This window comes from Buteo buteo, chromosome 27 (genome assembly GCF_964188355.1).
Source record: "Buteo buteo chromosome 27, bButBut1.hap1.1, whole genome shotgun sequence".
NCBI lineage: Eukaryota > Metazoa > Chordata > Aves > Accipitriformes > Accipitridae > Buteo > Buteo buteo.
Genome location: NC_134197.1, coordinates 1,435,709 through 1,457,536, shown reverse-complemented (window position 1 = coordinate 1,457,536; position 21,828 = coordinate 1,435,709). Strand labels below are relative to the sequence as shown.

The following is a 21,828-nucleotide window of genomic DNA, read 5'->3' as shown; positions in this document are numbered from 1 at the left end:
GGCTCTCATTGGTCGTCCGCCTCACCGGCCCGCCCCCCGCGCGCCGCCATTGGCCAGGAGAGCGCGGTCACCCCAGGCGCTCCGCGACCCATTGGGCCGTCCGGCCGCCCCGGGGGCTCGTTAGGTAACTCGTTAGGCTCCGGTCCGTCCGGGCGCGGGGGTCAGAGGTCACTGGGGGGGGGGCGCGAGGGCTGGGCACCAACGGCGCTCGCGGCCGCGCGCCGCTCCGTTCCCCCGCCGAGCTCCCCCCCCCTCTTCCCCCGCGGCGGCCCGTCCCGCGGCACGCGGCCCGTTGTTATGACGACACGGCCGTAAAGCCGCCATCTTGGCGGTGCGGCTCGTTGCGACATGGAGGCCGCGATGGCAACGAGCGCGGGGCCGGCGGGGCTTACGGCAGCCGGGGCCCAGGAGCGGGAGGGGGCGGCGGCCGCGGGTTCCGACCCCGCCGCGCCGTCCGCCGGCCCCGCCGCCTTCCTCCGCCTCCCGGCGCCCTTCAGCGAGGAAGGTAACCGGGCGCGGGGCGGGCGGTGCCGCCGCGACAGGGCCCCGGCCGGAGCCGAGGGGAAAGCGGGGCCCGGGGGGGCGGCGGCGGGGCCCGCGGAGGCCCCTGAGGGGGCCCGGCCCGGTGGAACCGGCGCCTGGGGTGAGGGGTGTGTGTGTGGGGTCCTGGCTCTGCCGGTTCCGCTGGCGGGGGTCGGGGAGGCGGCTGGCTGGCTGGTTGCCCCTCTGCGCCCCGTCCTTCCTCCGGGCTGCGAGAGCGGAGCCCCGGGGACCGGCCGGGGGTGGTGGGGATCGCTCCGCTCCCCTCCAGAAACCGTTGCGGGAGCGAAAACACCCTTCGGCAGCCCCCGCCGCCGGGCCCCTTCTCTCCTGGCGTCGGAGCTCACCGGGACAAGCAGAACCCAAAAGTTTTCGGTGTAAACGCTGCTCGTTAATAGGGGCTGGATTTTCCTAAACCGATGACTGCGTTTTAAATTGTAGATGAAGATGACGTGCATAAGTGCGGCCGCTGCCAGTCGGAGTTCACCTCCTTGGAAGAATTTGTGCAACACAAATTACAAAAGGTCTGCCAGCGAGCTCCAGAAGCTCTCGCTGCTGCATCAGCAGGTCTCCTCAACCAAGAAGTACAAAAGGTGACAGCAGGCTTCTCCTCAAGCCGTGGCTGAAAATAATTAGGATGCAACGGTCTGTTGGGTTGGAGGGGAGAGAACAGAATGCAATGTTTTTAAAGGTAATAAAACTTTTCTGCTAAAATGTTATCTGTTACAGCAGGTCGTTCCTTCTGTCGAGGAGTCGATAACTGTTGCTCATATAGTTGTTGAAGCATCTTCAATAGCAGAGGAAATCAGCAACGCATCTGCTATAGTAGGTGAGCTTCGAGACGCTTGCCTTTATACCCCTGCTGGGTTAGGAATTTGTTGACTCGTCCAGCGTCCTCTTCTGTTTGATTTGTGTCGTAGTTGGGTACATGACACCTTGGTGTTTCTGAGCACTGGGACCTGGGACTGAGCGTTACCTCAAAGGTGTGAGAGAGAGATCCCTAGGCCAGCTTTGCAATTCCCTCCGCGTTAATACAAATCAGATTTAAAATTCTGTTCGAGAAATGTCCATTTTAATATTTATGCTGCGATGAGAACTTTACAAAGACCCATATTCCAGGTTTAGAGTAACCGTTTCTCCTTCGTTTGGCATGAAATGCTGAAACAGTAAATTGCTCTAGTTGTGTAAAGCTGTCTTCTGTGAAGAACGTAACTGTCTTCATATCCTTTTCCCAGGTAGTGGGCACATCAAAGAAGTCATTGTTGCAGGAGACCACGTTTTTGAAAACCCAAATGGTCATGTCGATGGCGAAGTCACTGAAGAGCAAGGCAACCCTGAAGATCAGGAGCAGGACATTGCCACAGAACTGATAAAGGTTAAGCTGCTGATTAACAAAGAAGGGCGATATGTATGTGAATTATGCCAGAAGACGTTTAAAACAGTAAGCGTCACTTCTACTGTGTTTGGGTTAGAGAGTTATTTAGGCTAGCTGTTAACCAAGACATCTCAAGACTCGATAACAGTGTGCTTCTCTACTGCGTGCTACACATTCAGAAGGGAAGTTCTGCTTTCAGAAGGAGTGTTGTTGTTCTTTACAGCTGAAATGTAAAATCTGTAACCATGTGGAGCATCTTCTAAAATGAAATTCCTTCCCTAGGCAAGCATCCTCAAAGCTCACATGATCACGCACAGCAGCAGAAAGGACTATGAATGTAAACTCTGTGGAACCTCCTTCAGGACAAAAGGGTCTCTCATTCGACACCATCGGCGTCACACTGGTAAGACAGTTCTCCAAAATAAGAGTTCCTTGTTGCTGGAGTGTGCTTTGTGTGATTATCCAGCTTACCTTCCAGTGGAATTTATTGCTGCTTTCCATCTTCTGCTGAGCCAAGACCGTGGAGCTCCCCGATGTTTGGGGTGCTGGGAGGCAACACAAGGTCTTGGGATAAGCACAGTCTGCTCGCTGTAGAAAGCTGAAAGCGTCGTTCTAGCAGTCTGTTGCATAGAGCGAATACTGGCTGTCGTTAGTTTAATACTGTTGTTTCGATTCTTGTTGTTTCCAGATGAAAGACCTTACAAATGCAAAAAATGTGGGAAAAGCTTCCGGGAATCTGGAGCTTTGACTCGGCACCTGAAATCTCTGACACCTTGCACTGAAAAAATCCGCTTCAACATGAACAAAGAAATAGTAGTCAATAAAGATGATTTGCCAACAGGTCAGTGATGCTGTCAATACCTGCCTTGCGTCTGATAAAACCAAGCATGCTCCCGGCACATGAACTATAAATTCTTTCTCAGTTATGAAAAAAGTATTTCTGTGGTATTCAGTTTATATTTTTTATACAGGAAAAAGTAATTTACAGAGCTAAACTATTAACCTGAAGTGCATGTAGCCAGCTGTTGGCTGTGAAGAATGTTTGCGAATCTGGTTCAAAGGTGGCTTTAACAGGCACCTCATATTCTGAGACACATTTTGTGTAGGGCACAGCAAATTGGTGAGGGGTGGCAGTACGCCAAGTGATTAATTGTGCTGCTTTTCTTGAAGGATCTTGTAGTTCAAACACGGACACGGTTTCATCAATAGCGAGTGAATCCATCGAGACCTCACCCGTCATTCATCTCGTGACAGATGCAAAAGGCAACGTTCTTCATGAAGTCCATGTCCAAATGCAGGAACTTCCTGTTGTAGATGCAAAATCCCTGGACCAAGATGTGAGTGTCACTTCTCTTAAACACCCTTCTTGTGTTTTATGCAAAGAAGTATTTTGAAGTATTTCACCTCATGAGCAAAATTTTCTTAGGTGCTCAGAATAACTCTGTGTGGTGGAAGTAGATGGTTAATTAGCTTCTCTTTCATCTGAGAACATAGACGGCAAACTCTGCCCTGACCTTGTCTGGCCATCTGCTGCTGCGGCTGAGGCTTAGCAACATGTGTATAGCATACAGGGGGATGTGTAGGGTTCACCACCATGTACCGGATGATATAGAAGGTGAAAGGGTGCTTTTGTTGACCATTCCCTGCTATGAGACTCTGTGGTAGGAGCAAAAGCTTATCATCCCTTGGACTATATGTTTTCAGAGTACAGATTCACCTCATCTTCCTCCCCAGTCCCCAGTTGATCTTTCAACCCTGTATCGCAGCATTAGACACCCTAGGAAGACCGACGGTCATAGTAGCAATGTTGCTGAAAAAAAAAAAAAAGGGCTAACGGTGTTATTTGCTGTACCACTTACTGGGCTGTTTATTCCTTCAGCAATCGCATCCTGAGGAGCTGCCGTGTGAGGGGGAAGTGAACAGTGAGAATCTGCTGAGGCAGGCCATGAGGAATTCGGGTATTGTGATAGAGAGAGTCGCTATGGAGGAAATGCAAAAGCCAGATGAGCCTGCTGTGGCTGCTACAGAAGAAATAGAAAATGAAGCAGTGGAAGCAGAAGAGGAGCTGTGTGAGGAACAGTGTGTTGAAGTAGAACAAGTGGAGTTGGTATGTTTGTATTCCATAAATAGATTTAATTTTTTAATCTTCCTTGCCTGCACTTGGTTGTGGACAGCACTGTCAGCCTCACCACCCCTCATGCTATCCTCAGTGCATCTCTCCCTGTGCCTGGGTCTTTGTGTCAATTTTTACAGTTATGTTTTTCACGTATGCTTTAAGTGTATTGTTAGTACGCTCGCTGTCTCCTGTTAGCAATATAGATCTCTTTCTTGTCAAAGCTGGAGTATTTAATTTGGAATTTGGTTAGTGATACTTACTGTACACACTAGTACAAAAAATATTAATGTTGTACCATTTTCTTTCCAATAGACAGATGCAGAAAGAACAAATGGGTACAAAAGTTACGTTTGCCCTCACTGTAATGAAGCCTTCAGTGAAGTGACTTCCCTTGAAATACACATCAAAGGTCATTTAGGTAAAGTTCTACTGCTTACGCTGGTGTCTAAAATGTGCCATGTCTTACTATGACCTTAAGCACAGTACAGCTTGCTTTGTTTCAAATTCCTTGCCTTTACATGGCCGTTAGCCATGCAAAATCAACTGATGCTTAATACATTAATACAAAAAGGTTGACTTTTCTAGACCTCAACCAAAGAGGGTAAAAGAAAAATTTTTTTAAAAAAAGAAGTTTCCATGTTTCAGGGCCTGCACTGCATCCTTGAAAGTAGAATTTTGTGAAGAGGCCGGTAAAAAGGTTAGCATGGCAGAACAGGTTGATGGGCTGGAACTGCTGCTTGAAAGGCACCAAAGGCTGTAAGAGCAACATTTGAGCAGAATTTGCTTATGAATGAGACAAAGCCCATACATGCAGTTGAAAATATAATTTCCCTCCTTCTCCAGGTTAATTTTTTTCCTAAGAATTTTATTACAGCATGAACTAGATACTTCCTGCTGCTGGTTGTCCTGTATCAACCTTGTGTTCTCCCTCTCTCTCTCTAGATTACAAGCCTTTTAAGTGTGAGGAGTGTGGCAAAGAGTTCACAAAGGGCTATCTGCTAAAAAAGCATCAAGAAGTGCATGTGAATGAACGGCGCTTCCGCTGTGGAGAGTGTGGCAAGCTCTACAAGACCATTGCACATGTGAAGGGGCATCGAAGAGTGCATTCTGATGAGCGGCCGTATTCCTGTCCAAAGTGTGGCAAGCGGTACAAGACAAAGGTGCGTCTCCCTGACAACAGGCTTGCATTCAGATTTTCCCTTCCAGAGCCAGGGATTGGGAGAAGTTAGGAGGCTTTGCTCCTGAAGGAACAAATGCCAGCTCACCTGCCTCTGACATGATCTGAAGCTTCAGAAGGAGCTTTTGTTTTAGTGGGGAAAAGAGGGACAGTCTCAATAAAACCTTCACATTTGTGAAGAAACTGTTCCTTTGTGTGCGGAAAAAATTACGTAATAATAATAAAAACAAGGCTTCATAGTTTCTTAGATGAGAGGTCCTCAAAGATGTTGGCTTTTACCCTGGAAGCTAAAATACTGCTTGCTTGAGTTTGTCATTCCCTTCAGCTGCCCTTCTCTTGCTTCTCTCTTTGTACAGAATGCCCAGCAAGTTCATTTCCGTACACATTTAGAGGATAAGCCTTATGTCTGCCAGTACTGCAGTCGGGGCTTTCGGGAAAAGGGCTCGCTGGTCCGCCACATCCGCCATCACACGGGGGAAAAGCCTTTTAAGTGTTACAAGTGCGGGCGAGGGTTTGCAGAGCACGGCACTCTCAACAGGCACTTAAAAACCAAAGGTGAGGTGGCAAAGCTTGTCTGCGTAGGGGTGCGGGGCATGTGTGGTGTTCCAGGATTGGGTTTGGACAAGCTGCTTTTTGGCTGAATGGTAATGGTTTTTTAGAGTGGATCTAACAATCTGTGTCCAAGGCCATTTGTTCATCTGCATCTCAGTTGCATCAGAAGGAGATGCATTGTATTTTTTTCATCTACATTAATGAATATTTCTATTGTGATCTTTCTGACCAAAAATGATGCTGAATGAACAGCCATAAAACAGTTCTAATGTAAAATCTAGATCATCTAAATAAAAATAACCAAACCAGAATTTGCATTAAGAATCTAACTGCAGGAGTGCTGTGGGCTTTCTGCTCCAAACTCTGGTTTAAGTGGTCTCTGCAGCGTCGGCACTGCCCTAAGTGGGGAAGACAGACCCTATACCGTGCAAGAGTCTACCCCGAACTGTGAAGTGGTTCTGTTCCAAGGCTATACACAAAAAGGGAGAAAATTAAAGTTTTCGCAAAGTAATGCCAGAGAGCGCTTGATTTGATTTCTGTGTGGGGGAAGAGGTGAGGGGACTGTAAAACTTAGGATGTGGCACATACTGTTGTGGTTAAACTTGCCAATTTTTTTTTTTTTGGCATTAAATTCATACTAATTTGGGTGTTTTATGAAATCCTGTAAAAACACAAAATGTGGATGTTCTGTGAGGAAAACGTCTTAAGTAGAGTTAAGTTCTCGCAGATAATCTTGTTTGATCGGATTAGTTGCACCGGAACTGCTGCTCCTTTAGCTCCTAAGCACGGATTTTCAAACTTTTTCAGGTAGTGATGATGATGCAAGTTTACTGTAGGAAAAAAAAAGTTTCCTAGGTAGATACTGAAATGCAGTGCATAAGCAGAAAAGATACATGACTTAAAATACACCAAAAATCTTACTGTATGTTCTTCACGTATGGCTTTTGAAACCCTGTGTGGTTTTATGCATCTGAATTTAGTTATGTATTTTTTGAAATTGCACTGGACAGTTGCTCTGCTGGAGGCTCGGTTCTGTTGTCTGGTGTCACACAGGCCTCTTCTAAGCCATTACTTGGCTGGTTGTGGTGGGATGACTGTTGTCTGACTGCTGGTCGCTTGTCAGCTGCATCCTGTTAAAGGGGTCTTGTTTGTGCTGCGTAGTGTTTTCCAGGCACTCCTGTATTTGGGATGGTTATGAGAAATGTTTTTCTGGCATTTTTGGAATACCATTCAGGTGGCTGCCTCCTTGCTTTGAAAGAGGTGGAAGAAGTGATCATGTCTGAGGAAAGTCAGTCAGCTGACAATTTAGCTGCAACAGTCATTTCTGAAGATCCTCACACTGTTTTGGTAGAGTTTTCTTCAGTGGTGGCGGACACTCAGGAATACATCATTGAGGTAAGAAGTGGGGCAAACAGCCTTCTCATTCTGAACTTAGCACGGTATTTTGTCAGTAAAAACTGCAGTCGTGCATGTTCCTCATCTAGGCTTTTGGGAGAAGGTACAATAGGATCTAGCTAACGCTACGCCTGCCTGCATGACCCTAGGAATAAGTAGGATTAATCTTGTTCAGAAGGAGAGCACCTGGAGCCTATTTTACCACCCTTCTGAAGTCCTATGTGTAATGTAGGCAGGAAAATGAGAATGCAGGGAAGACTGACAGTAGTTCCTCAGAAGGCTGAGACTGAGAACTTCTGACTAGATGAGATTTTATGTCCTCACAAAATTGCTTCAGCTTTCCCTCAACTTTTACCTACTCTTTTCTCGCATTTCTATTTAGCTTATTTTGTCCAAAATAATCTCTGTTGTTTTTAACTGGCTGTGGCTGCCAGAAGCAATGAATTACACATTTTGCTTTCTTCCCCTTTGTGACAAAGAACCAGTACTCAGCCGTGCAGAATAACACAGTTCATTTATTGAGTCCATTTAGTGCTGCCATAGTTTTTCTCCAATAGGAGAAAAATCTGCCAGTTGGCTGACTCCTGCTGAGAGAGGATGTTCTCTTTCAGTTATTTGTGAGCACTTTGCGTTACTTTTAAGTAGCTCTTGATAATGGGATTTGGAGGTAATTTCAGGGAGGAGTTGTCTTTAGAGTAGCTACTGCATCATGGGGGGAACAGAAAGACTTTATTAAGTGATCTTAGTGCCTTGTATCTTGGTAATAAAAGATTTTTTTGTAATAATCTAAAAAGGAAATCATCATATTTTGTCTTTCAAGACTGCTACAGAAGACATTGAGACCAGCGAAGCTACTGAAATAATTGAGGGAACAAGACATGAGGTAAAGCAGATGCATAAACTATTATTTTGAGGACTCGCTGTAGATTAAATGAATCACTTTTAGTGTCTGAAAGTCATGCTAAATAAACTCAACTTCAAATAATTAATTTACCTACCTCTGTAGATCTGCAGACCTGTCTGTATAAGAACATAGTACTGGTCATACTGTGTTTGACCAGGCTCTCTTAACCCCAGATCCTCTCAGTGATGGCGGCCAGTGACTTGGTGTGGCTTCATACATGAGAGCACAGTTGCCAGCTGAGTAGAATTGTACAGTTACTCTTCAGCCTTGGGGAAATGATCCTCTTAAGGCATTCCTGAATGCCAGAAAAAATGGTTGCTGCGAAGTCAGAGGCTGGCTAGGCTCCTGAATTGCATTTGGTCAGTTTAAATGTCTGGGCATGCATCGTTAAGATTTTTCTATAAATAGTAGTTTGACTTTTTGTAGGAAGCACCCCGCTGGTGAAAATATCTTCAGCGACATGAGGTGTGACATGTTCTAAGAGTCTGCTGTTCTCGGGGCGATGAGAACTTCAGTGAACAGCTGGAGGAAATTTGAATTAAATGCTGGTTGTTATACTGCCCTGCTGGTCATCAAGCACTGTTTATGGTGATGATAACTGTCTGTACTTCTAACAGAGTACAATACACCAAGAAATAACATGGCCTCTGTTCTCTTCATGTAGGTTGACAGCCACATTATGAAGGTTGTGCAACAAATAGTAAATCAAGCAAACTCTGGTCACCAGATCATTGTACAGAATGTCACCGTGGCAGAAAACTCTGAAGTAACCACAGATGCTGCGGACACCATCACCATTGCCACCCCCGAAAGCCTCACAGAGCAGGTCGCTATGACGCTGGCTTCCGCCATCGGAGAAGGAGCAGTGCTGACTACGGAGGGTAGCATCGAGACCGAAGAAGCAACGGTGACGATGGTGGCATCTGAGGATATTGAAATAATGGAACATGCAGGAGAGTTTGTGATTGCCTCCGAGGAGGAGGAGGTGGAAGTCCAGACTGTGATTATGTAATGAACAGCATGCAGCTAGTGACAGATGTTAAATGTAAAACTTACTATTTTTCTCCTATTTGGGGAATTTGATCAGTCCTAAGTTTGCCATTATAATTGTTCAGAAAGCAAGGGAGAGAATGCTTCTATAGGTAAGTGGCTTAACAGGATGGTACAGCCCCATGATGTTTTCTGTTTAAAATGGAAATAACAGTAGTTTAAAACCTCTGCATGGTTATACTGTGGAAGTGACTGATAGGCCGTATTTGACAGTCTTGGCGTTTTGTACAGCTGCCTCAAATAAAGGAAGATCCTTTGCAAAGCATTTACCTCTGACCACAGGACAGTAGTGTTCTGGTATTTAAAAGGATTCAGAAAGTGAAGCAAATACATAGGGTCTCTTTAAGAGAGTACCTTAATAGTATGCATTTAAACAAACCAAGAAAACCAAACCTAAGGAGTTTCGGTGTGCATTCACCACCGCTCAAAAACTTTCATGCCTTTAACCTCACTACTTTAGTCCTCCTAAGGCATGGTACTGCAGTATTTTTCTTTTCTTTTATTTTATATCCTGGACAAATAGCCTTATATACTGGTCTATGAAAGAATGCATCATTGTACCCTTGCAATGCCAGACAGGCTACTCTGAGAGCTAGTCTGTTGGTATGTAAAGCCATACTGTATATGATTTTTTTTTTTTTTTAAACCATATACGGATTTTTAATTGCATATTGTACAGATGCGGCATGTAAATAAATACATTTTTAAAAATAAAGTAATTTAAAGTTCTTACTATATTTTTCCAATTTCTGCTCTATTATCACTCAGAAGAATTTCTGAGAAGAGAACAGGGCCACGTAACATAGTGCTTAAAGAAACCCTCACCGCTGGGTGAGTCAAACATGCTGGTTTTCCCAGAGCCAGCACAAGCCTCTAAAAGTCAGCCAGTACCGCTATGCTTTGGAGATCTTTGAAGTGATCCTAAGTTGGAAGGATTTCAGAAGGCCGCTTGCATAGCTGCAAGTATACTTTTGTCCTCTGCTGTTAAGGCAGAGGGTTTTCTTGAGGGACACCGATAAATTGCCTTTCAGTGTTCACCTAGAGAATCCCTGTACAGAGGTGGAAGAAGAATTCGTGCTTTTGAAGTGGCCTGTTCAGTGATTGCAGGTGGGCAGCCCTAGAAACAGCTTCAGCAACTGTAACTTCCCCTGCTGCAAAATGCCCAAAATACTAAGAAACGCCTAAGACGTGGTTGAGCCTCCTGCTGTGAGCAGGTATATCGAACAATGCAATAAAGATGAGAAACACCAGAAGGATTAAGTCTAATCTGCCAGGACCTGTATGTCCAAAGCTCAGTATCAAATTTCTGATACCCTTTTCAGGATGCTGAAATTCTGTCCAGAAGTCCACCATTTTCATGACTTTAAGCCTGAAATGGTATCTTAATTTGAATGAGCTGAAAATAGGTATCAAGAGAGAGACTTAGCAGGTAAGGAGAAGTAGCACTTGTAGTAGTTTCCTTTCTGAAATTAAGGTGCTCCATACTACTACGAATCTGCAGTAGAACATGGTTTCTCCAGGTTAAGATTCTGCCAGTAATCATGGGGTTTTTCAGCTACATATATGCAACCTATTGTACTTATTGTTAATGGAAATGGGTTAATAATTTGCAAAACAAAGATAAAAAAGATGATGCTTCCTCAAAGTTCATAGCAGCTCTTTGTTAGCTCTTACCTTGCAAGTGCACACACAAAGAAAAAGATTCATTTTAGTAAGATGGACCAAACTTCCCTCTCCATACCAGCAAATTCACTACTGGTCCTCTAACAGGGAAACAGAAGACTGAGCTTAAACTCGGAGATCTCACCAAGTGGTCTCTTAAATAGTGCTCTGCTTTGGCATCGTTAATCAGAATACTGCAGTCAGCTGTGAGTTACTCTTTTCCTTCAGGGGAAAAAAATGTGAATAATTGACAAATAAGTGCCACTTCCACAAGTGTGACATTGCTAGATTCCTGTAAAGTCTCCTGCAGGAAGACCTACTTAAGACATACCAAAGTAACTTAGGAACTCAGTTTGCCTAATATACAGTGGTATATATTATGCAGCGTACAAAACAGTAACCATAAAAAAAGTTCCTTGTGTATGTGTTCCTTAAGTGAACCTAACTCTAGTCCAGCTTGCTTCTGTACTGTCATTGTGTCTGAAAAGACTAACAGGCCACTGTCACAACTGGTACGAGTAGTGTTACAGACAAACTTGGAAGAACTCTAGTTTTTTGGAAGACTGGTCGGCTTTGTGAAAACAGTTTCCACTTACTTAATTGACATACAGTAATCTGTTCACAGAAGTTGTCTGGGGCTTCAAAGCACACTGCTGAAATAAAGTCTTACAAAAAATTTAAAAATGGACATAGAATAGTATCTTCACGTTTTCTTCTTTCTTTCCAACACTGTAGGAGGCTTAAAGATTTCCTTTAAATTCATCCAGATTCCTTTAGAGTAAATGTTTTTGTAGACAACTCGTCTGTCATGAGGCTGCAATGCTAGATGGTGGGAACACCCATGTCTTCTGGATTTATACCATTCATTGGAAGTTTGGTTGGTTAAGGCCAAATATAGATTGAAACAGCAGTATGCACCCAGTACAAGTGTGAGAAGAATGACAAAACCAAGCATGAAGACAATCCTAGGAAAAGTCAAGAAAAGGTGCTGCAATGAAAGAAAATAATAACTTAGTTAAGAAGTTGGGAGCATCAAATCACATGGAGGCATGTGACTGTGGCAACATGCCAGCTGAAATGCACATCCATATGTGCACATAACTGTGCAGCCCCAGAAACAAGGTCACAGCCCTACCCTCCATCCATCCAGCTCAGTGACAGTCCATCCCTGTGACTGAATCTTTGAGTAGAGCATAGAGATTTCCAGAAATGTATTTCCTCACAAGCCTTGCTAATATGCGAGAGATTTTCTACACCCATCTCTCTCTGAATGTTTGTATTTCATATTGGGGTTTTGCTGGTTTTGTTTTGTTTTGTTTTTTAATTAAAATCATTAATGCAGATCATCTGAAAACAAACTGCCAAATGAAGAGGCTACAATCTGGTACAACTTCAGGTTTTGCTGACATGATACAGTTGAAGCAGCTCTTCTCTGAGTTAAATTCCAATACTGGGGAGTGGTAATGGTACTGCTCAAACATGAGCAAACATTTCCTGACCAAGATCCCTTTGTAAGAGTCCAAGGCTGAAACATTTGTTGTCTAGGATGAGGAAAGGATAAAGCATTTTCTACTTAAAACCTCATTGCCATACTACAGAAAGGGATGAGGGGATTGAAATGCAAATGGCTCAAGTGCTAGAGAGACTCAAAGTCACCCTTTGCTTGTATGTGAGAGAAAATATTCAAGTATCTAAATTCCAAGGTAGTAAGGTCCTGCTTTAACATCTCTGTGAAGGTATCTCAAGGATTGTCAACTGTTTCCTAAACGTTACTACAGTAGACGGTCATTGGAATGTAAAGTCATTCTTTATGAACCAGATCTGCTGAGTGAAAGCAGCCTGGAGACAGAAATCCAAAGAACGGGAGAGTGGAATGAAGTGCTGTGAGAAAAATCCCTTATTTTTAAAGTATCCTGCAACAGCAGTTTTCTAAACTTAATTAGCTGTGTAAAGTTGGTAAAAAATTGCAGTCTGTCCACATCCTGCCTGTGAGAACAGATGGACTTACAAGATTCCTGAAAGTAAAGACTGACATAAGCCTTTTTATAAGCTAATAAACCAGACAGCATAAACTTACCTGAATGAGGAAGAGAATCTCAACAGCACGCTCTTGTCCTTGGTCATCAATGTAACTCCCATGCATCATATTTGACAGCAGCACCACTTGGATGAGAAATGCTGCGGTGATGATTGCAACGGTTGCAGCCATGGCAGTCAGTGTGAAGAGGTAAAGGAAGAAATACTTTGCATTGAAGGCACCAATGCAGTTGTTGACCCACACACAGTGGTGATCAAAACGATGTACACATATACTGCAGAAACCTGATGAGAAGTGAATGACAAAAGACAGTTCAGTTATTTGTTTTTTAAATAATCAATTTTATTTTTGCACAGATCAGGACAGTTTTTCATCTGAAAAAATCTTGAGAATTATGGTCATGATTTAGCTGATAGCTTTTTAAGCAAATACATTCATTTCAATTGCCTATCATAAAAAAACCCCAATACTAAAAACAAAAACATGTATCTCATTTCCTCTTTTATTCACCAAAACTGCAGCTCAAAGACTTTGGTTTCTCTGACAGTACTCCCTAGCAAAGCCTATGAAAGGTAGAAATTGCAGCTCCCAGCTTTGTTTTAGATGATAACAGCAAATTCTGCAAGAGAAACATAATATCCTGAACTCAGGTCTTGACAGGAGATAATTTTTCATTTAACTTCTAGATGCTCAAAAGCTTGCCTGTACCTGACCCCAAATGATACCCTCAGAACTGGTAATTTCTGTGAGATGAAAGAGCAGCAAAACAGTTCCATGGAAGGGCAGCTGTAATCTGGGACCCCAGTAAAACAAACCAGCCCTGGGTGCATCAAGCTGGGTAACAGAACAGATGTAGTCTGAACTGCAGTTATTGATGGAGAATTAATTTAGGAAAGTATTACTGTTATGCTTATCAAGGAAGTTAAGATTCTTACTGCAATGTTTTGATCTGGCTGGCTTCTCCATGTTGCACGTAGGACACACAATGCCTTTCTGAAATAATACACCATCATATACATAAATCTTAACCAATGATGCATGATTTGATTTTGTTATTATACCTGCAAAAGAAACAAGAAAAACAGTAAAAGTAATGGTGTTTGTACCATCTTTTCAAACAGCTGCAGCTCACAATCAGCATGAGCTTACCCGGATTGGCCTGGGAGCAGAGAATGAAACAGCCCATGTTCCCAGCCAGCAGCAGGTAGGGCAGCAGCAGGAGGAGGAGGTGGAACTGCAGCTCCCAGCAGTAAACAAACACTTCCCATGTGTATTCCCCATACACTGCAGCTTGCAAGGCTACATGCAGGACAACAAACAAACAGCTTCTGTAACAGAAAGGGGACAGTCTATTTAATACTCAGCATCCTGATTAACAGGTCAAGTACACTCAGAGGTGATCAGCAAAGACTTTCCAAATGCAAGGAGACACCTCTTTTAGGTTTTCAGGCCAGCATGGATTGCATATTAATAGTGTTTTCTCCATCCAGTGGCTTCTCCTTCTCTTCTTCCCACATACACTCCTTTAAATATGCCAGCTAAATTCACTTCCATTTTGTCATGTCCTTTGCATTTTTTTTTCCAACAGTAGTCAAGTACAAAGCACCCTTAGTGCTGACAAAATATGCCACAGCAATAGGCCATGAAACATTCTGCCAGAATACATTTGCTGTATGCTGCTCTGAAAGCAAAGAAAATCCCAGTTAAAGGTAATCTTAAAAAACCTGTAATAATATAAGCAGCTGCTATGAAATTAGCGTGGCAGGAGGTTAGCAATGGCAAACACTAGTTCCAACCTGTCAGGAGACTACAGCTTCTGCAAGGCAAGCTGCACAACTGTTTGGCAGGCAGGTTTGTTTGGGATGCATCATACTGAGCAACAACTTTCAGCAGCCTGGCAAACAGATGCTCACATAAGCCACACATTAGGAGAGCAATGTTCACTTACTGCAGTTCTCTGCATTATACATCAGTTTGCTGGACTTCTGTTACAAGTTTTAAGTAACTAGTGATGTTTATTTTACTACAGCGGGAAGTCTGTTGCAGACAAGCTCTCCTCTACTGCTCTCTCCTACACCATTTCTGTGTGTAATCCAGCAGGATCCTGTGGAGTGTCCTCTCAACTGCAGGCCTACAAGAAGATACCCTCAAGTGCTGTGCCACACTGGACTTCTGCATGAACTGAAAAATCTCTTGCTTGAATGAGGTGACGTAGTTGAAGGGTGTGCATGGAGTATCAAGTGCCTCCAGTGCACAGCACAGTCTAGCAATGACAACTACACTAGGCTCATCAGATAATTGCTCTGCTGCTGACTGCACATTTGACAGTGTAACCACTCTCTCTTGGGCTGTGTTAACAGCAGAGAATCCGCACAGCAGGCAACAAAACAACTGCAGCACACATTCAGCAGCTGTATACAACACATGAAGTGTCTGTCATACTGGAGTTGCTGCCCCCAGAGGAAAAGTATTTAAATTGTTCCCAAAGCAGATCCTAAAGCACCGAAGTTTACGGGACACTACAAAATTCACCTTAATACAGCAGACTGCACACTGGCAGCTGTGCAGCTTCCCCTTGAGCCTCCTGGACATCCAAGCTGCTGGACTAAGACTAATGGGATTTGAGGGAGAGGACGGGGATCGCTAGCTCTGTCTAAACTCATTCTGCAGCTGCCAGAGAGTCTGTTGTAATTCTCACGTGGATGCAGTCTCCCACCAGCGTGACCAACATCTGTTAGTCACACTGGAAGCTACTGAGCCACATAATCTTTATTTGTCAGTATGTTCAAATATTTCAGGGTACCATCTTCCCAGCAATAAGCAAGGAACAGAAAGACAACAGTGTGGCAAACCTTAAAGGCAATCTGTAATCCCTGACAAGCACCCCTAATGAAGAGAGAATATCTAAGGATAATACTGAAAGCTCTGATGGTGGCAGGAGGTCATCTATAGTAACCAGAAATACTAGTAAAAAATAATGTCAAAAGCATAAAAAAAAAGTGCAATACCTTGTGTGGAAGAGCCTGTGAAGTGCCTTCTGTGTCACTCTCTGGAGCCGTGTGGGGATTACAAATGACAATACCTGAAGCAAATGAAAATACTGTTATCTGAATTGCACATCGCTTCTGCCGTGTAGAAAGTTCAAATAAAAACACAAGTCACCTAATCCCTCAGTCATATATCTGCAGCCATGTCATTGGGGAGGAAGCTCATTTTCAGGGGTATCTGAGCTCCTAAGAATATAGGCAGGCATGCTGCTGGGGTTTTCAAAATGGGAGTGAGGTTCTATATTCTCAGGAGCCCCACAGGCACAAACAAATGTATCTGGGTTAATGTGTGAAAGTTATAAGCAGCTTATATCGGGTTGTAGACTGGGTAACTGGTTAAGCAAGGGATAGAACTGAGCAATTTCCAAACTACAATATGCTTCATCAGGACATCTGACAGATGCAAGCGGAGATAAGCAAAGGGATAAAGCCTCCTATCCTCCAGAAAAAGGAAGAAACCTCACAAACTAACCAAAAACCAAACACCACCAAAACCAAAACATCCAGTTTCTTCAGCTACAGCTATGATCCAGTCTGATAACTCCACGTCTATCTAACTACCGTTTCAAAAACGGCTAGACACAATGAAGAAGAAAACTGCCTGTCTTCATTCAGTGAAATCCTCAGCAATAGTCTGTGACTGCGGAATTGTTTGACTCTGCTGTTGAGAAGATGACAGATCTCTATAGCAACATGCTGCTCCATCAGTGGTGGAGGAATTAGAGCAGCTGAGCCTATTTCTAGCTGACAGGGAAAGAAAATATGCAGTGAGAGCTTCTTGTCTCAGGTGTGAAAGACCAGAAGGCAAAAAGCATATGTAGAGATGAGATGTTAAATATTTTTATTTTAACTGGTATGCCTCTTATCAGCGGTTCAAGTGACAAGTCTTTTTAAAAAGAGGCTGTGTACTGCAATAGGAAACATAGCTAGACAGAAAAGCAACCTGCATGCAATTGCAAAATTCAAATTTAAATTACCTGTACGTGTGTTAGTACAGTCTAACATTACATTCAGTATCCATTGTTCCCCCACATACAGTACAGCAATCCCCTGTATTTCAGCCATTCCTTACACCAAAGCAAAAGGCTTTTACAAATATGGTTTCTCCTTGTAGTGATGATGAAAGTAGGAGGGAATGAGAAGACTTATACAATGCATATAACCATCCCGCACAACTGAACGGCTGGCAGCAAGGAAAACAAGCTGGGGGGTGGAAGCTGACTTGCCACAGAGCTAGAAACAGCTGTGCTCTGTGCAAGTTAATTACTTCGTATTGCTCACAATGAATACTTTAAAGGGTCCTACAGGAGTGCAGTCAAACAATTTCAACAAACTTCTAGGCTTACAGGCTTCATTAATTACAGTCAGAAATGAATTTAAAATACAGCGTCTAGAGAAACTATTTAGGATTACCTATATTTATTTCACATATACAAGTATCTATTACATTTCTCCAGACAGTGACTTTCTATCACAGCAGTATTTTAACTGCTAATCGTTACACGTTTCATAGAAGCAGCTATTAAGAAATGTGGGAAAACAATAAATTTCGCTGCAGTGATCTGTGTGCCTATAAAGCAAAATAAAAAGAAAGTATACTACTAGTAATAAAAATTAAAGTCTAAACAGACTCATGTAAACAGCATTAAATACTATTTACAATTTAAATGATAATTCTCTTATCCTTTCCAAGAATGCTACACCTTTTTTTCCTTCTTCATTCAGACACAGCCCAACAGACAGAAAAATAAGCTAGTGCCTTTTCAATTCATTCCCTGTTTTTTACAATAAAATGCCAATTCTTAATCCTCTTCTAAAGCTCTTCATCCCTCCCTCTTTCTTAAGAAACAACAGCCTGCATCATTATTACAGACTCACATTAAAGAAATTCCCCTAAAATATTTGCCACCAGTTACAATTCTCTCCCTGTTCTAATCCTCAAACCTCCTCCCACCTTATTCCTCTTAATGACAGCAGCAAATACCATAAAATTGCAAATACTTGGGGCCTCATTATTATTTAATTTCTCAAAGCTGACGTGTTACGGTGTCACTGAACAAGGTACTTGTAGCATCGCGAGAAGCTCCGTCCTTACTATTACCCTGCGGTGACTGCAGCTGGCCAGACCGGCAGACGCAGGAACAGGAGCTGTAAGACGCAAATGGTTTTTTACTCCCTGCTTGGGCGGGATTTCATCAGCCGAAAGGAAGCATATTTCTATTTCCAATCCCAATGAGAGCTTGCCTGAAAGCAGTTGTCAAAATAGGATGAAATACGGAATACGCCGTATCATCACTCTAACCACATATATGAGCGTTTTTATGGAGGAGAAATATGCTAATTTTAGCATGACAAACTAGGGCAGGCCACCAGAACGGAAGATGATCATCGTTCTGAAAGCTCGGTTCTTTACCTGGCTTGCACCATTGATGCTTCTTGCGAGGCAACTCTCCTTCCTTCCCGTGCAGATGCAGAGTAGAGCAATAGCAGTGAGAACAAAACACAAGTAAATCAAGAAGAGTGTCAGAAAGTCCATCCTGAGCCCTGCAACGTAACAGAAGCCGCTTATTAGTGCCCCTCGGCGCCAGCTCAGGCCTGCAGCAGCGCCCGGGCCTCGCCACGCTTCACACCCTTCACCACATCCCTCAAACGGAGGAGTGAAGCGGCCCCGAGTCCAGCCAGCCCACCCCGACCCCTCCAGGAGAGCACAGGGCTGGTGTCCATGGTGTCTGTCTGTCTGTCGGTCTGTCTGTCGGGCCCGGCGCCCTCAGACTCACTGACAGGGGATGGAGAGGCTGGGCCTCTGCCAGGCCTCGGGGCTCCGGGCCGCAGCGGCTGCCTGTGCGCTGCCTGCAACGGGGGACGACGCCGGTCCCGGCGCCCTGCCCGACCCCGGGAACCGACGGCTGGACCGAGGACCGGCCCCGGGGAGGCCGGTGAAGGCGCCGGGGCAGGGGCCTACGGCCTCCGAACCCCCCGGGCAGGCAGGAACCCGAGGGGACACAGTCGGGGCGTCGAGGGCGACGGTCCCCAGCCCCGAGGGAACAGCGGGCCGGGCGGGAAGGCGCTGGCCCCGGCGGGGGGACAACGGGGACCGCGCTCCCCTCAGACACCGCCGGCGGCGGCGGGTCCCCCGGCTCCGCTCCCGCCCGCCCCTCCCTCGAGGCCGGCTAATCGATCGCCGAGCGCCCGCCCCGGGCCGCTCGGGGATCGGCGGCGGCAGAGGCCCGGTGCCACCCGGAAGCGGGGGTTGTCCCCGGGCCGGCCCCGTCCTAATCCCGGCAGGGGATCCCCATCCACAGCGGCCGGCCCCGGGGACCGGGTAGAGCAGGCCGGCTGACCCGCTCTGCCCCGAGCTCTTCGGAAGGTCCGTTTCCGAGGACGGTGCCTCTCCAGCCGGCTACCGGCAGCCGCCCGGGCCCAGCGGCTCCGGGAACGGGGGAGGTGGGCCTTCCCCAGGCTGAGGGGAGCTGGTTGTCGGTGTCGGGATGGGGCTGCCGCTGGGAAACGCACCGGGAAGCGGCTCCAAATCGAGCGAGGAATCGGCCGTCGCCTCCTGAGGGAGCTGGGGAGAGCCGTTCGCTCTGGCCTTCTTCCTTCCTCTGCCGCAGAGAACGGAGATTAAAGCAGTAGAAATAAAAGCGAAATCATTTTTATAAATTCCAGAACTGGGTGTAGAGCTCTTATGGTCCTGGGCAGCTCATTACCGTACGGGTTGAGCAGAGTTGATGTGCCGTTTTCTTCTGTTTCCAGAGGGTCTGTGTAACTGGCGTGGCACATCTCGTGTCATTTCTGAGGAACCCGCAGAAACTGCCTTCAGATTTGTTGCCTTCGGTGAAATCTCTAAAGCAAAACTATTTTGTCTTCTACAGGAGCTCTGAGCTTTATGTTCCCTTTTAATAAGAGCCTCCTCTCACACCATCACGTCCCACGTGCTGTAAGAAGTAGGGCTGAGTTTGCCCCAGTGCCTGCAGGGATCTCGTCTAGAACTGGGCTGAGGTGGGCTAAAGCCACAGGAGATAAAAGTCCTGTGCTGGTTCCTTACGCGCTGGCTGTCAACTGAAACCGTCCCTGCAGCTGGCGCGGTCCGTGCTCTCCAGAGCGCCGCTAATGAGCGGCCGATTGGGTTACGGTGCCTGGGTAGAATTTGCCATAGAAACTCAGCTGGTTGCTGCCACCAGGTAACTGATCCAAAAGCTTCAAAGCTGCTGTGATGATTTTGCCAGCTCTGGGTCCCAGTCTGCTGCTGGCTGGATCTTGGGCACGACAGGTAAGCCCTCCGAGGGGTGCTCGGGCTACTTTGGCATCGAGAGGAAATTAATTGGCTTGGTCGAGACGCAGCGGCAGGAGATGAGGTTGAGTTTCAGAAAGGGGACCTGTTTTTCACTGGTAAGTTCTTGGCCCCCAACGCACCAAACCAAAACCTGAGAGAGAGAAACGCGGCCAAAATATTGCTGGGACACAGCTACCCTAGAGTGCAGCCCGAGGCACTGTGCTCCTGATGGAGGACATGGTGAAAAAGCCATTTTTTTTTCCCTTCCTGCTGATATAGCAAAATTTCTGTACTGCTCCAGGTACAGCTGTAGGTTTGTTTGGGACGTTGGATGTGACCTGGCAAGTTTGGCAGCGTAGAAGGGGCCTGGGGATGGGGGGCTGGCAGCAGTGTGGGCACGAGACGGTTTATTTGTCTGCAGGCAGACAGGCGGGGTTTGTGCGCCGTGGTCCCTGTGCACAGTGCAGAGCTGCCTGTGGTACTGGCAGGAGCTGCACCAGCACTGGCACGGCTGAGAAGCTCCATCCACTCTTAGTGGCCTTACAGTCTGTGCTCAAGGACAAAACAGCCAGCAAATACTTTTAACAGCAGGTTGAGACTGAAAGAGATGAAGCTCTTTCAACCCAAGTGCTGTGAAAATCAGTTAAAACATCATGTACGATCAAAGTCTAGCAGAAGGTCTTCAAGCAAACAATCTTTTCATTAGCTTGGAATCCCATAACTATTTTCTTGCAAGGATTAAAATTTACTGTCAGTGTTTTAAAGTGCTCAAGACAAAAATGCAGGGAAAAGAAACAATTACTTCACTTGTTGGGGGGAAAAAAAAATAATCCATTGCAGTTTTGCCTGCCTGTTTGGGCAGTGAATAGTGAAGAAGATGCCCTGACAGTTTGTAGGAAGGTGTGTGCATTTCTGTCTCAACACGGGAGGGCAGTGCACACTCCCCCCAGTGTGCAGCCATGGATCTCAGCTGCTGAGGAGGAGATTTGTGTTTGTGCAGAACCTGCGAGAAAGGAGCCATGTCCTGTCTCACCGAGAGGTGAAGAGCTGGAGAGGACAGGAGGAGGAGGGGGGGGTCTCCAAGTCCCCTGCAGCAGTGACGTGTATGAACATGAAAGGCACGAGCGAGAGGAAGACCCTCCGCCGCATCGTGCTCACCTTCGGGTTGGGCTGAGCAGGTCCCTGCAGCTCTCCTTTGTAAGGCTTTACCTGATCCCGTGTCAAGTCTCCCAGGTTTCCTGGGGAGGTGGTTTCCCATCCAGCCCAATGCTGCCGACAGCTCAGCCCGCGCTGGTGCCAAGGGAAGACCGTATTGCTGTGTGGTCCATGATGGGATGCAGACCGCCCCTCCCACTGGTGCCACAGCAGGACGTGTAATACCCTAAAACCTCTTAGCGTGCTAAGCCCTGGGATCCCTAAGTGCTGAGGAAGCAGAGGAGAAAATCAGAAATAGCAGCTTAACGAACAGTCGGTGCCAGCATGGGGGTCTCTGCTGTGAAATGCTCTCAGCCGCTCCCCGCTGCGAGGACCCCCGCTCCCCCGCATGGAGCTGCCTGGCTGGGGACAGCTCTCCTGGCGAGCCCCGGAGACATCGGTCCGGGCCCCCAAATCGCTGCAGCAAACCGTGCATTGTTTGGCAGACGCGTACTCCCAAAATCTGATTTCTCCCCCAAATTGCCAGCACCTGGGCCAGCGAGGT

General features: G+C 45.9%; 2 protein-coding genes across 6 annotated transcripts; one reads left to right on the top strand and one right to left on the bottom strand.

Moving 5' to 3' along the window:
• Positions 1-232: 232 nt before the first annotated feature.
• On the top strand, positions 233-9,844 carry E4F1 (E4F transcription factor 1). Of its 4 annotated transcripts, none has more exons than XM_075058861.1 (14): positions 233-505; positions 982-1,133; positions 1,270-1,369; positions 1,776-1,981; positions 2,198-2,318; positions 2,604-2,756; positions 3,086-3,252; positions 3,795-4,022; positions 4,344-4,449; positions 4,974-5,191; positions 5,565-5,763; positions 6,995-7,155; positions 7,950-8,038; positions 8,724-8,965. In XM_075058861.1, exons 1-13 carry the CDS (start codon positions 349-351, stop codon positions 8,016-8,018), a joined length of 2,037 nt encoding a protein of 678 aa, XP_074914962.1. In that variant the 5' UTR covers positions 233-348; the 3' UTR covers positions 8,019-8,038; positions 8,724-8,965. The 4 variants fall into 4 exon arrangements, with proteins under 4 accessions (XP_074914962.1, XP_074914961.1, XP_074914959.1 ...); XM_075058860.1 differs by having other exon boundaries at positions 245-505; positions 1,776-1,915; positions 7,976-8,038; positions 8,724-9,844; XM_075058858.1 differs by having other exon boundaries at positions 247-505; positions 1,273-1,369; positions 7,976-8,038; positions 8,724-9,844.
• A 150-nt stretch (positions 9,845-9,994) lies between these two features.
• Positions 9,995-19,008, bottom strand: ZDHHC4 (zDHHC palmitoyltransferase 4). 2 transcript variants are annotated; one of them, XM_075058862.1, is made up of 7 exons: positions 18,634-19,008; positions 18,270-18,400; positions 15,818-15,891; positions 13,959-14,137; positions 13,745-13,870; positions 12,849-13,093; positions 9,995-11,759 (listed from the first exon to the last, which is right to left on the bottom strand). In XM_075058862.1, the coding sequence occupies exons 2-7, from the start codon at positions 18,390-18,392 to the stop codon at positions 11,475-11,477; spliced, it is 1,032 nt and encodes a 343-aa protein (XP_074914963.1). In that variant the 5' UTR covers positions 18,393-18,400; positions 18,634-19,008; the 3' UTR covers positions 9,995-11,474. The 2 variants fall into 2 exon arrangements, with proteins under 2 accessions (XP_074914963.1, XP_074914964.1); XM_075058863.1 differs by lacking the exon at positions 9,995-11,759 and adding an exon at positions 11,766-12,312 and having other exon boundaries at positions 18,270-19,008.
• Positions 19,009-21,828: the final 2,820 nt, after the last annotated feature.

Coding starts and splice junctions, on each gene's coding strand:
- E4F1 (XM_075058857.1), top strand. CDS start 349: ATGGAGGCCGCGATGGCAACGAGCGCGGGGCCGGCGGGGCTTACGGCA. Junction 506..981: donor GGCGCCCTTCAGCGAGGAAG/GTAACCGGGCGC, acceptor TTTAAATTGTAG/ATGAAGATGACGTGCATAAG. Junction 7,156..7,975: donor CTCAGGAATACATCATTGAG/GTAAGAAGTGGG, acceptor TTGTCTTTCAAG/ACTGCTACAGAAGACATTGA.
- ZDHHC4 (XM_075058862.1), bottom strand. CDS start 18,392: ATGGACTTTCTGACACTCTTCTTGATTTACTTGTGTTTTGTTCTCACT. Junction 15,892..18,269: donor GCATCAATGGTGCAAGCCAG/GTAAAGAACCGA, acceptor CATTTGCTTCAG/GTATTGTCATTTGTAATCCC. Junction 13,094..13,744: donor AGCCAGATCAAAACATTGCA/GTAAGAATCTTA, acceptor ACTTCTCATCAG/GTTTCTGCAGTATATGTGTA.